Source organism: Salarias fasciatus, chromosome 13 (assembly GCF_902148845.1).
Source record: "Salarias fasciatus chromosome 13, fSalaFa1.1, whole genome shotgun sequence".
NCBI classification, from domain to species: domain Eukaryota; kingdom Metazoa; phylum Chordata; class Actinopteri; order Blenniiformes; family Blenniidae; genus Salarias; species Salarias fasciatus.
The window spans coordinates 14,646,530-14,664,441 of NC_043757.1; the positions used below are offsets into that span (position 1 = coordinate 14,646,530).

The following is a 17,912-nucleotide window of genomic DNA, read 5'->3' on the forward strand; positions in this document are numbered from 1 at the left end:
ACTTAATGAAATTTAAAGGTTATTATGGTACTATTTTGAGTCCTGCCAACTAAAAATGAAATTGGGCTGGCACAGCTGGCTCAGATCGCGCCTAATGATACTGATATACTGAACAGTTTTACCTAATCCTGCCACGATTTATATATTAACAGTTTCATCCTAGTTAAGCACTTTGCCACATTCTTCAATAGAAAAAAATAGGAACAAACACAGGGAATGAACAATTGCATTTAATTGCAACATGCAGCCGGCACTGTGTGAGATTTGAAGAAAGTGCTGTATATGATTGCACACACACACACTCCATATATACATACATACACAATGTTCCTACCATTCTGCTTAAAATATCCTTTCTCCTGATTCATCCTGCATTTAGGTGTAGTTAATATATATATATATATATATATATATATATATATATATATATATATATATATATATATATATATATATATATATGTATCCAATAAGATGTAATTTGCAGCAACTTAAGTATGCCTGCTTGACAGCTTGCTGTGTGTAACAAGCAAACTGCAGATCCACACAAAGAAAGACACACCTCAAGCCGAACAGGAAGCTGAAAGCCCCGCTGCGAGCCCAGGGAGAGACTCATGCTGCTGATTTTCCCGGGGTGGACCAAAGTGGTTTGAGCCCACTGACAAAGTGACACCCTCGTCATTATAAAGCCATCTGTGAATCTGGTGCTGACCAGGGGACTAAAAGCCGCACATGATGCACAAAGGTACATGAATTATTTCTCACCTGCACGAGGTACTTCTGACTGCCATACATGACATATTGTGGAGCCAGGCTGTATATCATGTAGCTGGTGTGCAAGACAATCAGGAGGAGGATCATACAGAGGAAGAGCAGAGCCTGGGGACGAGTTCTCTTTGGTCTTATTTTGTAAAGCTGAAAGAGAAAACATTAAAATGCAATTATTTATATCTGTATGGTGTTTGTTGTTGTTGTTTTTTTTAAGTTCTAAGGAAAAACATAAAGTCTTTGTTTACCCTTATCCAGAAGAACCAGATGCCCATGTTGCGAATGCCGGCCATAGATGTGAGAACAAAGTACATGGTGATGACTGTGATCAGGATATAATCCAGTGGGAAAACCTGTGATTTCAGAGACAGTGGTGAGCTCTCATCTTTCCTACAAGCACAACGCATTCAGACTTTTTGTCTTTCAAAGAGGCGCTCTGTTAACCATAACCAGCCAGAGCTGATGAATTAGTGTTGTTGTTAACACCTAGCCTTGCTAAGTTCATTTGAAGCACATTTCAGCTGGTTAGAAATCACCTTGTTAAAAACTGCAACAACAAATACTTGTTTCAACTTAGCATTCAATTCGTATTTAGGATGTAGTCTGCAGGTTGTGCAGCAAAGTTCTTAAACGTCAAGGTCATGAGTCTAAATCTCTGGACTCCAATCGACGCCACAGTCTCTGATTGTAATCATCTTTTCAACAAAACTGGATGGAGGAAAATAAATATTTGTTTTTGTTTCACTGCCTACTTTTTGCATCTGTATCTTTCCTTCACTTATATTCTTCAAAATTGCTTGATATTCATTGTAAACACATGAGGACATTCAAGAGTGACAATGAACAGATCAAAGCAGCTAAAGTTAACAGCAACCAACACTGAAGTTCAAAAACTGATGGATTTGAGAGTTTTGAATTGACCTTGGCTGATTTAAATGACTTACTTTGTCTATCCAAAATTGAAGGATTAAAAAGACTTCATGGTATTTTATACACAGGCGAGCCGGATAATTCTTTTTTCTTACTTTACTGTGACACAAATTGAATCATCACCCAGTGTCTTTGCTAATGATTAAGCTGCTGTATTCACACTGAGAAAGACATCAGTATGACGACAATGGTTAGATTTTGTGTGTGTGTTCGTCACTGCAGTTGTCTCAAATTTATTTTTTCCACTGCTACTCAAGTAAAGAAGCAAAGAAGTTCAATTAGGGGCCAAATTATCATTTGGATATCGCTAAGAAAAGACAATTCCCTCGATATTCTTCTGAAGGCACACTTACTTGTAGGTATTTCTCAACCAAACTTCAACAAACATCCTTGATTAACTGTGCGTCTGTGCGTGTTTCATGTTGTATAGATAGCATACAGAGTAAATTCGGGTCAGAGACAGTTTATTTGGATCCCTGTGTGCATTTGCCCAGCATGTGGCTCACTTAACATTTGAGCTTTTCGATTCCTGCATCCACAAATGACACTGAAATGCCAACAATTAGACCTGAGTGAACACAGAAGCATCAATACATAAATAAGGTGAGTTTTTCAGTTTTTAAAAATACCAATATGATAATTTAGCCATAAAAAAATCTTTAAAAAGTCATTCAGGTGGGTAGCTTGTGCTACAGCAGGCACATCCGAAATCATAATCATTCAGAAGATAGTGTTCTGGACTGTGCCGACCCTCAGGGTTTTCCTTGTTCTGTCAACGGATTCCAGTTTCAGAGGTCAAAACAACAATAACCTCCTTTATATCCACAACATTTTAATTGACTGTTTCATAATCAGACTAACACTTGGGTCAACTGTACAATCCATATTTTGTCACAGCTGTCTAACAAATGAGTTGATTAATTTGTTTGTCGATCTCTGAGGGTAATATGCGGAGAGCAAAAACCAACAGCAGTATTTATCCTGGACATTGGACTCTATCAAGAGCACCAATTAGCCATAATATTATAACCAGAGAGGTGATGTGAGTAACAATGATCATCTCTGTCGTGGCACCAGTCATCAGGTGGGATAAACCAGAAGTGAGCATTTCGTTCTCGGAGTTGAAGAGTCAGAAGTAGGAAAAAATGGCAAACCTAAGGACTGGAGCAAGCCAGTTACAGTGAGATGACTGGGTCAGAGAAAATCATGAACTGCAGCTATTATGTAGCGCTCACGGTATGCAGTCGTCAGCATCGACCTAAAATGACCCAAGAAAGGAAAAGCAGTGGACTGGTGAGAGGGTCATGGGAGGCCAGGGCTCACTGAGGAGCAAGGGGCTGATTAAACAGATGAGCCCTGTGGCTCAACATGCTGCAGAAATTAATACTGGTTACAGTAATAAAAAAAAAAAAAAAAGTGTCAAAATATTGTTGTGGGTCTTTCTCTTCAGGAGACTGCAGGCAGGGATGGAGGTCGAGCTGATTGGCAGCACCTGTGTGCCTCTTGGTAATATTCAGGACATGTCTGATCATTCTCTCCTCCACCTCTTCGGTCACTGAGCCGGTTGTTTGTCCTTTGTCCGCTGCTTTTTGGTTTATTGCGGATGTAACAATACACGGTGCATTGCAGTTTTCGCCAGCGTTGCTGCAGAATACGCCGAGCCCTGTCCGCCACACCAGCAGTAGCATTACATGTGCATTACTTATATCAGGAACATGTCAAACTTGAATGCACTGTGGACGAAAGGCAATGTGATGCTGGCTAACCTTGAGTGACACATCCCTCCTACCTGAGCACCGGTGCAGACCATGAACACTCTTCAATGGAAACGGTGTCAGAAAACATACCTGTGTTGCAACAAACTCGAACCCACATAAGATCAGGCATAATATTATAACTGATCAGGGTATGGTAGTTGTGGCTTGTGTTAGATTTTTCATGAAGAATGCAAAAAGGCCATTGTGAGAGTGAATCATGTATTCACATTCACCCCGTTATCGCTTTAAAAAAAATGCTGTTGTCTTATGGCATTTGATAAAACATTAGTGGCGTCTGTCAGACTTAATGATATTTACAAAGTAAACAACTGCCAGCTGACATTTAAGGTAATTAGTTGGTGCTTCTGTGATGTGGCTTTGGTTATTTCAAAATTCAGCTGCAGCATATTGATGTCCGCACACGTCAAAACTATTACTAGTGCGTTTAAGAATGGCCAGTGATAAAGCTTCCAAATTATGCATCATTTGGTTAAATGATGATGGAAACAAGGAAATATGGCTTTAAGCATATCTTAATTGAAGATAATCATCTTTTGGACATGAGGGATGAGAGGCTACTCACGGGTTGTAAGGCTAAGAGAAGTTCATTCAGGGGGTTGGTGAGGTTGGTGCCAAAGATTATGAACCCGGAGCTGATGCCAGCGGAGTGGAGAGCTTTATCCAAACTGAAAAGCACAGGGGGAGAAATCACATTTGTGTATAATAGCTCCAACATTACTAAATATAGCTGAAGAAAACAGTTACAGTAGATGTTCGCACAATGGTTGCCTTGAATAACCTAGGTTTGTGCACTGGATTGTGTGAGCAATTTTGTGTAATCATGACTTACTTTGAAATGAAAAGTGCAACCGTGAACAGCAGTGCAACCAGGATGAAGAAGATGCCCAGGACTATCTGAAAAAAAAAAAAAAAAAGCAAAAATCAATTATAATACCAGGTAGTGGTTTCTGGTTTGGGATGTTTTAGTAACCATCGAATAGAGAAATGTGTGTATTCAGTGGCTTCCACTGGGTCAGCACACACAACCTTCCTGTCATGTCTTTTGTCAAGGAGAGACCATATGGCATGGTCAGCCACAGTTTGGCAGCACTGCCTAAGGTGACGGGGAGGGAGGAGGGGAGGCGATGGCACAGCCCAGACAGAAAAGGGAGGTTTCAACCAGGGAGGCAAAAGGTGGGCGGCAGCCAGAAAGGCAATAGAACCTTTCAGCTGCTTGCCTTCGAAGTGGGATATGTGACCGAAATATCTCACACTAGCTCCAGCAAAGAAAAGAACCCCTATTAGAAAACACTGTAGCCGGAAGTAAATTGTTAAAAAAAAAAAAAAAAACAGTAATTTTATTTAATTTTTCAGATGCTTATAAAAAAGCTAAGGTGTCCTGCTTGGACCCTTAACTAACGGATTCTACTCTATCTTGCCTAATGGTGAAAAAAAAAAAAAATTCTAACACACTGGAAACCACTAAGTTCACGTTTACATAAGGATACTGACATATCTGGAGATTATTTATTTGGAAAGCATAAGTCCACGGAGCAAAGGAAGCTGAAACAGTTGCTTGGCAGTCAGCTAACCTTGTAAACCTCTTAACATGATACTGTGTGGGAGATGGGGCCCTGGATAATTCAGTGATTACCTTATTTGCATATTTTTTAATCTAAAATTTACTTTCCTTGGTGGGAATAGAATCTCACACCGTCTTTTGTGTCTCTTTTGTTAACTTGATATATTCAATAAAGCGCAAATTAGATCACAATCTATCTTGTCTCGTCAAATAAAAGTAATCAGATATGTGTGAAAGTCTATTGATCAAACGTGTTCAACTGTCTGACATACCAGTATCAATGACGAGACCAAATTATGCCAAATTATATCTGACAAAACATCTCTTCATATAATTTCTCAATGATTGCTGCAAAGCATCAATTACAATCAAGAAACTGATGATCAGCAGCACACTTATTTTGCTACGACTGTTGTTCATGCTTTGATATAAACAAGGGAAAAAAAAAAGTTGGGTGTGCAGGAAGAAATGAAACAGCCATTCCAATCTGCTGATGAAACTGCCCTCACCTCCTCATTTAACAAAAGAAAAGAAAACAGGGAACACAGAAAAGAGTAACTTCATTATGTGAATTGTTTAGTTATTATAAAGTCAAATAAGAAAAAAGCTGTCACATTTACAAAGAGACACTCTTTAAAATCAGAAGGAGGAGGCATATATTTTCATATCTTAACTGTTTGGGTGGTATAACTTTCTAATGAGGAGAAGTATATACACAACCGCTTTACTTGAAAAGCTTCTTATTTTTAGACATTTGCTCTGCAAAATCAAATGAAACCACTGAGTACTTAGTGAAGTTGAAGCACTTTCGAGCTGTCAGGTTCCATATGCTCAGTATTTCATTACTGGTGCAACTCCAGGATTGATATGAAAAGGACAGCGTGCGACTGAGAAACACTAGTGCAAGTGAAATCACTTTCATCTGGTTCGTCATTTGACACCGGTGTCTCGGTATACAGTAAATAAATCTCCCAACTCATTACGGCTTTAAATTTGAGTCGGGGGACCGTCATTAGCAGCACCCCCCACGGTTAAAGGCAGACTGTCGCAGACACTGGGTTAAAGTGTTTGCACAAACCCGCAGTGCAGAAAAATGCCGTAAATGAACAACGGTGGGAAATCTATCCTGGAAGTTGTCCTTAACATGAAAAGTGATCAGAACCGCAACAACTACTGACATTGAAAAGATTTACTGTATGTGAAAAGACGGCGTTTGAACACTGTTGTTTCCCTGTAAGCATGGGGTGGATTCGTGTGCATCGATGTAGCTCTTCCAGATAGTTGCATCATGTAAAATGTATATGGGAGGATGTGGAGATTATTGCCGTGAATCATCACAGCAGCGCTCGAGCCAGCCACATTAGTCTTCTCCTATCAGCTCTGTAGGCGGAGCACTGAGTCAGTGAGTAACAGAAGCATTGTGTACATGGCATAACAAGGTGACAAAAATGTAAATGTGTCACCAAATGCATGGCCGCCTGGAGTTATAATATTTGGAGTAGCCAATACAATATGTTCAAAAGCATTGATTTTAAAGCCGTTATCATAAAGATGAGAGGTGTATTATTAAATCCTCTGTATTTTGTCCATCGCTGTGTAATCTCCAGACGTATGTCTGTCTGTCTAGTGTAGCTACCAACATGTCCTAAAGAAACAATGTTTTATGATCCCTGTTGTCCTTGAAACTCCTAAGGAAAATCTGAATATCATCAGAATAAAATTGCTCATGTCTGCTGGTACTTTGGTTTACCTTGTGGGAACCATGATATCCTGCCTGACGAATGTAAGACTCCCTGAGAGACTCCAGAGCGAATTAGGTGAAGAGGCAACCCAGGGGAATCAAGTAAATATGCAGTTGAGCAAAGTAGAACTGGAAGTAAATCTAGAGCAGTCCAGGTTAGAATTCAGAAACAAAGAAAACGTTCAGGATAAAGTAGATTAAATAAATCCATAAATAAAATTAAGACGCTTGGGGTTTTCAAATATTGCAACTATTGCCGTGCATCCAAAGCCACGTCGGCTCTAACATTAATTAAAGAAACATTGGTTATCGAGACACGCAGAAGATGCATGAATAGTGGCTGTGTTTGTGTATCTGTATTCAAAATACAGACATCCACGTGAATTGACTTTGTGTGGAATAATGTCCAGCCTGGATGTGTCATTTACTGCTGGGAATGGGAGCCAATTCCATAATGGAGACTCACCTTGAAGGGTCTGAGAGCACTGCCCACTTTAGTGCAGCAGTGTCTCTCTGCAATCTCCAGGTGTCTCCCCCTCCGCCGGAGGACCTGGAGTTTGCCCTCCAGCTCCTGCAGGTTGTGTCTGTCCCTCGAGGACAGAGGACGTCCGTCTTTACACTGGCAAGCAGAACAACAAATAACCAAATCAATCGATAAATGCACGGCGGGATGAATGTTCTTTTCTCGTATAACATAGCTGGAAGCTTTATGAGGGTGTTTAAAGCAAAGCGCACAAATAATGAAAAAATATAGGTTATTGACCTTCCCAGCCATCGTGAGGAATATCTATTAAGAAAAATCACTTGACATATAACCCTGTATTTATAGTTATTTATGTCAGTGTTTGGACATATGTATCATTACAATGTGTAGGTCTGCATAATAATTAATAAAATAAATGACAACAAATCAGGAATGTGATATATATTGTGTTAGAATCTGTTCTTTACAATTCCAGGAATATGAGAAGCTACATTATTTATGTTTTTCCTGTTTGTCTTCATTGTTTAAGAACTTGATGATATATGAACATCTATTCAACTTTATGTTGAATAGATGCAACTAAGACCATCTACTGCATGTCTTCATATGTGTTTTTGCACGTGATGCCTCTGTTTGAGGGGCTGGCAGGCACAATCCCAACTGTGCATGCCCCATTAAATAAACAGTGATCAGATGTTGTGAACTGAGCTGTGTCAAAGTTATCAATCCTGTTTTGTAAAATAAACATTGGTAAAGTGAAGCTAGACCTTTAGGTTTACTTCTACGATGTCATTCTTTAATTCATGAACAAGCTGTAAGATAATCGCCACATCTGTCTCAGCGTTAATGCCACGTCTGATTGCTTTTAAAGGAGCTCACCTTAGACTTTAGCTTTTCTATTTGGTGCTCAACATCATCGATGTCCTCTGTGTTCTCCAGGCGTTCGTATGCCACGCTCCGTGTGCCTTTTATCAGATTCAAAGGCAGAACAGACATTCCGTATGCCTGAAAGACACAGCAAAACTACCATTATGATCACACATTATTGTCGGGAGTGCGATGGCACATATGGCACGTGCACCCACCCACACACATACCCTTCTCCTGCCTGATGGCAAGAACATCACAACGTGAAACACGACAACAGTCAAAACGACGGTAAGAAAACACGCACGGAGCAAATCATATAGTTCCTGGCCTCCCAGGCTGTGTCATTTTTGGTGGAGGAAAAAAGATTAAAATGGTGGAATCTATAATTGTGCTGAGGTTTATTGGAGAATGTGCTGCAACCATTTTGTGTGGATATCACTGCTTCATATCACCCTCATGCATTTACAGCTTAACAGTGCCCCCATGTGACAGCACTATCCTCCATCCAGGGTTGAATGAAATTTTTATGAATATCATTTTATGGGGAAAAAGCTGGGCTGGACGCAGAGGCAACAAGGTGCCATCAGTGTTGTATGGGCTGGAATTTAAATGAATATATGTCAACATTTTTATTGCTGTTGCTGTCGAATTTAGATAGCATAGAGTAGATCTAAATAAATAATAAGAGTGTGTGTATATAAAACACAGTGGCAGTGCACATGCTGCACGGGTTGGTGATATTTAGATGAACAGGGATGGAAAAAATAAACTAAAGAGAAAGAGAGAGATTCACAGAGTGATCCAAGCATTTAGCGGTCTTCTATCACCAGAAAAGAGGTTTGAACTTTAATTAAAAATGAGAGACATCTTCAGTATCAGGAAACACACCAATCAATACAAATAGAAGTAGGAGCAACAGGGCAGTGCTTTCTTCTACCCACTGTGCAATCTCACTGTTCCAAACTTGAAAAAGTGCCATTTTATGTGTTCTTATCAAAACAAAGGGGCCGTTTGTGCAAAGACACTTAGTCCTGTCAAAAGACACTGCCCTCTCTTCTCCCTCTCAAGTGGTAAAACGTCAGAATATTTTTCTTTTTTTCTTTTTTTTTTTTTTTTCCTCAGAAACAACTTTTGCTCGGTTTTGAGTGTTAGGTAGCATTAAGAAAACCACATGGGATACTAAGTCAGGCTCCACTATTATTAGTCTCTTCCGTGGATGTCTGCTACAGGCGAACGTCGCCTCCTGCAATGAATCATGGAGCTCTTAAGGCCAGAGCATGTCCCGAATATCAAACACACTCATAAAAGGAAAACCTGTCCCAGATCCCAGGAGAAACATTTCCTTTCCTCTCAAATCTGCAACTACAGAAGAGAGAGAGAGAAAAAACACACACACACACTCACAGGTGTCCCTCTGTTGGGTGTATATTTTTAGTGCTTACATATTATTGCATGCTTATTAACGCTATTTGAAAACCAACTGTGGTCAATAATACTCAGAAAAAAACTTAGTCTTGGACAAAAATGTGTGTCTCTGAGTCTCTCTCTCTCTCTCGGGTGCGTGTGTGTGGACGTGCGTGTTTGATTGTAGGGGGGATTTCAGCTTCTGGCTGAAATCACTGAGAGAGTCATGTGCCTGCTGAGTGGGAAGAGGGAGAACGAGTTGGAAGTGCGTCTCCCACACAAGCCTCCTCTTTGTTGCTCTTTCTGCTTGTGATAAAGGAGTCAAAAAGAAAGGAGCCACTGGAGCTTCCCCCCCTACATCCTCCATACCTGCTGATAACGAGAAATTCAGCTCAACATACCTGACAGACGCTGCTCCGCATACGTGCCGAGTTCTAACTAATCCCATTCGTTTGACAAAACGGAGCTAATCTATCAAGAGATACCCAACCTAACACGTTTCCATTAAGCCTACAAATTTGTCAGTGTTGCCACATATTCCCCAGCCATTTGATTAACAAGACAGTTTGGGGGCGTTGAACAAGACAAGCTGCAGAAACCTGATGTAGAACAGTCTTGTTAGTGTGTCTGAGCCACAAGTCATTCGAGGTAACAGTTACACCTTCGTTGTTGAGCTCTGACAACTGAAGACATCGTGGCCATGTGAGCCGCAGCCATAGGAGCAAAGTGTTTAGATTAATTACGGATAGTATTTTCTTTTTATAATGTCTCATTGAAGAAATAGTTCATTAGACAACAAAGGGTGGGAAATTCTACTTCATTCTGGGGGTTGGAGGGGACAGCAAAGTCATTAGGAATGTTGCCGAAAATTTAATTAGGTAAAATTTATAAACAAGTTTTAAACTTAGGAGCATGATTTAGAGGTTAGTGAGGACTGTAACTGGAAGTTTGCTGATTCAACACCCACTGAGGGTCCTTGAGCAAGGCCCATAATGCCCAACTTGCTCAGATTTCATCAGGTTACAAAGACTTGCTGCAGCAACCCGTGTCGAAGGGAGCAGCAATTAGACCCTTTAATGACACTTTATATTAAAGATAATGAAGCACACTGCTTAGATCAACCATTTAAATACATTAGTAAGTTTAGTTGAGGTTAAGTGTGTTATTAAGATTACACAAGCAGTGACAAAATGTAAGTAAGCAAGAATTCCCTCTTGGGATTAGTAAAGTATCTGTATCCTATTCTATTCTATAGGAACAAAAAGCACTACTTTTTCTTTATAGTTATTTTATTAACCCCTTAATAACTTGATTTGTTGTATATTTGTTTTAATTTAGGTTTATCTGATTCTTAACAGACTGATGTGATTTCAAAACATGCTGTTGATTTAAAAGTTATTTTCAGAATTAATCTTAAATTCTTTAAATGTCTGGTGTCTTTTGTTCCTCACTCGTAAATTTTCTTGTCCAAAAACCTACAAAAATATTGGACTGTAAATTACGTTGATTGATTGATTTTGTACGGGTGTGTGTGTTATGGGAGAATAGGTACCAACTATGCTCTTACATTGTATTCATGGATTTATTGCATTGTTCTGCTGGAAATATGGACAAAATTTACAAAGGTTTCATTGTACGCATATACTTGCCATTCCATTATTATAGAATAATAAGAATAAGCGGCAGAAATAATGGAATCATCTGTCTTTATATGGACAAATTCTCCAGTTCCTGCCTGCTTATGGCCACAACTGAACAGTTTCTCACACTTTAAGGAGAGCACAAACTAGATTAACTTGACATTAAGAAACGTTTAAAAAAGCAGAAAAACATTTTAATTGCTAAGGATTTTCTAATCGTTGCTGAAAATTGTGAAACTCCAACCTTGCCCGTTCTAAAGAACAAAACAGCTTGAAAAACTATTTGTGTCCTTCGCGGTCAAGATCGTTCAGTCTTAAGGAAATCAGACACACGGTGTCAAGGACACTTCACAGTCTATTATTATGGATGATTTGGTTCTTGCCTCACAGTCTTTGTAACTTCATTCCATCGTATTTTAGAGTCACATCGACATGTCAGCGTGCTTAGAATGAGGTGTAAAGTATCGATTAAAACAATATGAAGAATAAAAGCAAGAATTAGAAAGAGTATGAATGCATGGGTAAAAAATAAAAAAAAATCCTGTGAATACATCAAGCAGCTTGTTGCTGTGTATATTTCTGACCCCGTCAATGAAAATCTCCAGGTCAGGCACTTCTTTTTTGCACCCATCCAAAGAGCAAAGACACCCTCATTATGTTGGCCTCCTCTGTTAAGATGCTGTAGGTAGACATGAATGGGAAAAAGGTTCAAGAAGCCCCTCAGTACAAATGCAGTTCTTTCATGTTTTTTTTTTTTCAAAGATAAGTTTAAAATCTGACTCAGTTCAATTTAATTATACAGCGCCATCTGAAATCATCCAACGTTCAAGTAAAACATAGAGAACAAAACAAGCCCAATAATTTGGATAATACAGTGCAATTGTCATAATCGTGAGGATAGATTTATGTGATGCATTTAGTTAATTGTATTTGTTGCATATGTGCTGCCAGAAATTTTTTCATTATACCATTTGAATGCATGCTTGAAATCAATATTTTAAATTACACTTTTTTGTCACCAAATAAAGTGTATTGTCAATCCCTGCGACGACTACTACGATCAACACCATAGTCACAAACTGCTTCATTCAAAGAGCCAACATTTATTTATTCGATGGGAGTTTGAATTGTATAATGCGGTTAGAATGTATGGCGACTGTAGTTAGATGTAGTCAAGCCAGTAATAATAACAATAATAATCATAAATACCTAATTAATTTAGAGGAAAAAAAAGTTTCATTGAGTTGAGGATTTTCTTATTCGATAAGCAGGAATACTTGCAATGCGCCAACCCTTTTGCATAAAATTAATTATACTGACGTCTGAATCACTTCAAATTGCTACCCATGTTATGAAAAGGCCTGCCGGAGTAGACTGACAGGCCTCCCGGGGGGGAATCAGCTATCAGGGTTCTCTGAATTTCTTAAGTTGGACCCATCAGCTCTAATTCCTTTGAAGGAACTGAAGTAAGTTTTCTGAAAAGTTACAAAGGCTATGACAATAACAGTGGCCATGACAGTTGTTTTGCCATACTAAAAAGAAAATAAATTTGAAACCTTTCAACACAACTGCATTCAAGAATATTCAAATAAATCTGAGTTTAAGGACAGGTGTACGATATTAATGCATGTAATCCCGCTTGGAAAGCCGGTTTCTCGTGTCAATCTGACGGTCTGTGAATACATCGACAGATATTAGGTCTGCAAAAGAAAGAATCCGGACGGCCATTAGTCATTATGCTCGCCAAGCTTTTGAACGAAGGCAAATGACTTCGCATGATGCATGCATTTTGAGATGTGTCTGGTCACTGTCAGCTTGTCACTGCTGGGTACAGTCAAGCACAGAGCGAGCGAGATAAGGCAGAGGGAAGATGCACGTGCACAGCACAGAGTCAACTGGCATGTTTTTTCAGTAATTAGCATATGATTGAGGTATGCAATAATTCCAAGCATTTAAATTTCAATCATCTTTTTTTTAATAGAGAAAACCTTCAACAACTTGCAAATTGAATATATTTATAACCAGCATGAGAAGCAGTGTGCTAATGGGATTTGTTGTGATGAGACTTGTGTCTGTACTGAGAGACCTATGAAACTATAATCAGCGCTATGTCTCCATCTGTATATTGAAGCATTTTCAGTAGAAATGCGTCAAAGAAAAGGGGGCGTGTTCTGACATTTCCAGTAGCACATCACAACAATTGTATGTTACACACCTGAAACAGGAATCAGTCAGCCCACGCTGGTGCTGCTGAAGCAGATGCAGAAGCTATTTATGCATATCTATTGGATGTGAAGTTAGTGAACACCCTGGAGTGCCTGATGAACCATTAGACATCAAACACAGTTTTCCAGGAAGAGAAAAGTGGGGAATATGATGAGAAATACCTAATGTCACTGTATCTTTTTTTGACAATTTCTTGGCATGCAGTGAAAGATGAATACAAAATGGTTCACAAGAGATAAAACCTGAGGTAAATGTAGTATTCATTTTGTGGGTTCTTCTAAAGTTCTAAAAAGCAGAAATATTCATAAGCAATAAGCAAACTTATTTTCAGTAGTAGGACATAATAATTTTTAATTTTCATAGAGGATTAGACACGAGATGTAAACAAACTGAAAGATAGTGTTTGTGATGCATAAAACTATTTTGTATGAGTATATGCAAAGCAAAAAGAAAAAAAAAATTCCCCTTAATTTTATGTGCACTATAGGCAGCGGTGCTGTATACTGTTTACATCGCAGAGCTGTTTGCATTAACAGCAGAAGGCCTTGGTCCGCATGGAGCGGGGTGATAAATTTACACAGGAGTCATGGACAGCATTTCTGGTGCTTATGGAGTCCATGACTTGGATTCCATTAAGTTAATCATGCTTTGTAGGAGCAGATAGTAACAGATGATAAATCACACAGATCCGTGTGAATGTGGGTAGGTTGCCATGAAGTAGTTTTTCCTCCTTGTAGTTATTGGGGACACGGATACAGTAGACGAGGAGATAAGAGAGTAAGATCAAAAGAGCGTCTGCATTCACTCAGTGAAAATAAAAAAAGGAGGGGCGGCTACTGTTGGTGCCCAAAGGCTCCATTTCTCTGATTGACTTCATCAAAACAAAGAACATGAAAAACAAGCACACACTGGGAGTTTTTGATTCCCACAAGGCGTAGGCAGAGTCCATAGCAACATAGGCCAGAACTGAATCTGAGCACACTTCCATCCTGAAAACGTACCAGGTAATTATTCTCTCTTTAACAAACTGTTGGGGGGGAAAGTGAGAAAACAGTGGAGAAAAATCCCAGCTGAGATGGATTATATGTCCTAAAGGGAGATTGTTTCTACAACTTACTTGACGAGGTTGTGTATTATTCATTAAGGGCTCCACGTTCAATTGTTGTGCAATCTGTCAAATGGGACTCTTTCAGCTCACCAGAAACGGTAAAGATTAGGGTTGCCTGTCAATTTACCTCACACTCCCAGGGTTGATCCCCAAGTAGATTTTCTGTATTTTTCCCAGTAGACACAGCTCTGTGCTACTTCACTCTGACACCAGCGCTACCAGCTCCAGGGAAAATTCACAGTCTAGTTACCAAGATAACAGCTATGACAAATGGACAGCATTAACAAGTCAATTTTTTTTTTTTGTGATCTAGGGAAAAAATGAAAAAGCGCAGAATGCTGAGGGTATCAAAATACAGGCATATATTAATGGACACTGAGGTAGATCTATATATATAAATAGACAGCAGATAAGTGGTTGATAAGCCTGCAAGGGGAGCCAATACATCATGCAAAAGTCTCATGTGCTGAGGTGAAAAGACAGCAGTCTGGGCAATTTGAGCAATTGAGTGCCAGTGCTCTAAAACCACAAGGCAATACGAACACTGAAAGGCCACTTCATCATTACGGCGTCACAACCCAGAATATGGGAATCCATTTGTGCACGAAACCTTAAAGAAACCTAAATTAGCTTAAAAAATACTTTTGGAGCATAATGTTAACTTGACAAAAGACAGAACATTCTGTTCAGTCTCATGAGGCGGGTGTCTCAATGATCACAGGTCCTATTGGAGGGAAGAGTTGGCAAGATTTGTATATCGCCCCGTTGGATGATTGCTTAATCACCATACAGACATATTTCGCTCCAGCGGGTACATAAAACGGCGCCAGCCACGTGTCTCGAGTCTCTACTCACCGTGTAAGTGATCACTGCCAACATGCCAATCAAGGTCAAGGAGCTGATGGAGAAGGACAGAGCAGGGAGGCCATCTGCAGGTGGAAAATCAGGACAGAATACGGAACTCTTAAAAATTGCAAACGAAAAATTCTCGACTTCACAAAGTGCAAGTCAGAGACATTTCATTCTGGTGTCCGTTTTTTAGTACTGTCTGTCTTCCCTCTCTGTTGGACTGGTAGCCTGTCCAGGGTGTGGCTGCCTTCACCCAGGGGAGAGCCAAAGTTGAGCCACTCATCAGGGTGACATGTTTTGAGCACCTGATTAACTTTCCAACTCTCTTGTGAGAACACTTCTAAAGAATGATTGTCAATACAAGGTAATGCAGAGGATGTAAAATCTTATTGCCACATTGCTGTAATAGATCCAGTAAAGGCTTGAAATAATTTGATGCCATTGCATTTGAAAACCTGTCAGTGCCTGCCATTTGCTATTCATTTCAAAAGCACCAGGAGTTCATTTATTTTGTTTTTATGCACTCAAAATAGGTGCAAATGTGCAAAACTCACTTAACAAAAAAAGAAAGTGTCCAAGCAAACAGAAATTACTGTCACCTCACATTTGCAGTAGATGCCACGGTAGTTTATGTGAAGCTTTCTTTGCAGCAAATCTAATGAAAGTAGACAGAAGCTTAGAACAGTAGAAAGCTTTTCCATCTCAAAATTAAAAAAAAAAAAAAAAAAAGTGAAAACTGTCCACATAACTTGCATTATCCAGTTAAATGGAAATGAGTCTATAAAAAGTAGCGGTCGATAACTTGCTACTTGACTCACACCGTGATCGTCTTCATAGTGTTGATTATCATCAAACTGAGAATGTACACACAGTGGACTGTACGGTGGAGTATTGAGTGCTGAACACTCAGTTTGATCAGAGTTCCATCCAGCATTTCATGCAGAGTTTGCATGAACCAGAGGCTCTGGTTGAGAATGGTTCCAGTTCCAAGTTGAATGAAAGGGGTAAAATTGGTAAATAGATTAATGGATTAATGTTTGATCACACATCGTTAACTTTGTATTAGGAAATGTTTCATATATTTAAAACCGTTTTCTGTGGAAAACTAAGAAATTCATAAGACTTCACATACATTTTCTTGGCACTTCATAACAAACAGTTGAAACATACAGTACATTTTAATCTAAAACAGTACTAAATACTTGCCCTAATCACTTTTATTAAACACATAAAATGTCTGACGTGATTTCCCAAAACTTGAAAATGAACAATCTTAAACTGAGTTTTTTTTTTTTTTACATGAATAATTCAGCATGTTAGTGGGGAAGAAATGTTCAATGTTTTTGATGTTTTGCAGAAGAAAAAAAAAATGCCCCAGGAAAATGCTTAACCTCAAACAAAATAACAAGCAGAGAAGTGAAAGAAATTTAAGACTTGATCACACTCAAACGGAAAACAACTGCGCAGCTGATGTTACAGATTGTGGCCCATTATCAACTGCAAGGATCCGTGTCTGTGGTAATGCTCTTAAAGGGAATAATCAGGAAATTAATTATCTTGGAAGCACCAGGGAGCCATGTCATCCACTTGGACAAGGACAATGCACTCTGCTGGTATACGCGTAGCCCTTCTTTTAACTTCTGAGTTTAATGAATGCATGGTCTCTTTTTGGAGAAACATCTGGTCAGCAGTTTTTTGTCATCATTGCCTTTTTGTGCATTGATCACTATAAGTGCTTAAACAGCTGGGCCGTTCAATATACGTAAGACCATAGTTGATGTGTGTCACCTCTGATTGAGGCAGAAAGAGGACCACCCATCAGGCTGGGGCAACAGTAGGTGTCACGCCAGCTGTCAGAGCTGGAGTTGGAAGACAGGGATTGATGAAGAGACTGATTGCCTCACTCCCCTGTCAAGATCCCACCTGTCATAGGGCTCCGCGTAAAAAGCCACACATTTGTCCCTTTATAGATACCCCACGTCGTCTCAGCAGCAACTTCATAAAGCCCAGCCCACCTGTCAGCACCAGCATAGGTGGCTCTCCGCTTGCCTTTCTCCTTGGCAGCGCCATCTTATGGGGAATATTAAGTCAGCATTCGGGGCATGCGTAATTTGTGCTGTTTATATCATTTATCACCTTCTTTGAGAGGCATTTCAAAAGCAGCAGGACAAAGAGGTGGAAAATGGAGATAAATTATATACCTGCTCCCTATTGTATTGTATGCAAAAATAAAACTTTGAAGTCTGACAGCTGGGCAGAACATTAACATCTGAATACGCGTTTCCTATTCCCGAGCGTTTCATTGCGATTTTTCTGCCATTGTTTAGTGGTGAGCTTGGTAAAGTAGACAATAGCTTCATGTTCTGCATAGAGAACATTCTGTTCATGAACTCTGCACAAAGCGAAGGATGGATGTTTGCTGCCAGACTTGCTAGGTTTCTTGAGCAGATTTTCCGGGGATTAAACATTGGGAATGTTGTCTATTATCAGCAGGGCTTCCACATCTGTACAGTTACGATTCCACCAGCTACGGAATGAGTTAGCTCTTATCTC

General features: G+C 39.5%; 1 protein-coding gene across 2 annotated transcripts in view; it reads right to left on the bottom strand.

The window, feature by feature from the left end:
* Nucleotides 1-17,912, bottom strand: part of lmbrd1 (LMBR1 domain containing 1) — a 53,436-nt gene that overhangs the window by 15,192 nt on the left and 20,332 nt on the right. For both annotated transcript variants that reach the window (XM_030106465.1, XM_030106463.1), the window contains exons 7-13: nt 15,366-15,439; nt 8,142-8,267; nt 7,245-7,397; nt 4,306-4,370; nt 4,039-4,141; nt 1,017-1,121; nt 766-915 (exon numbers count right to left, since the gene is read on the bottom strand). In XM_030106465.1, the coding sequence (XP_029962325.1) occupies nt 766-915; nt 1,017-1,121; nt 4,039-4,141; nt 4,306-4,370; nt 7,245-7,397; nt 8,142-8,267; nt 15,366-15,439 (776 nt within the window). The remainder of the gene's footprint in view (nt 1-765; nt 916-1,016; nt 1,122-4,038; nt 4,142-4,305; nt 4,371-7,244; nt 7,398-8,141; nt 8,268-15,365; nt 15,440-17,912) is intronic.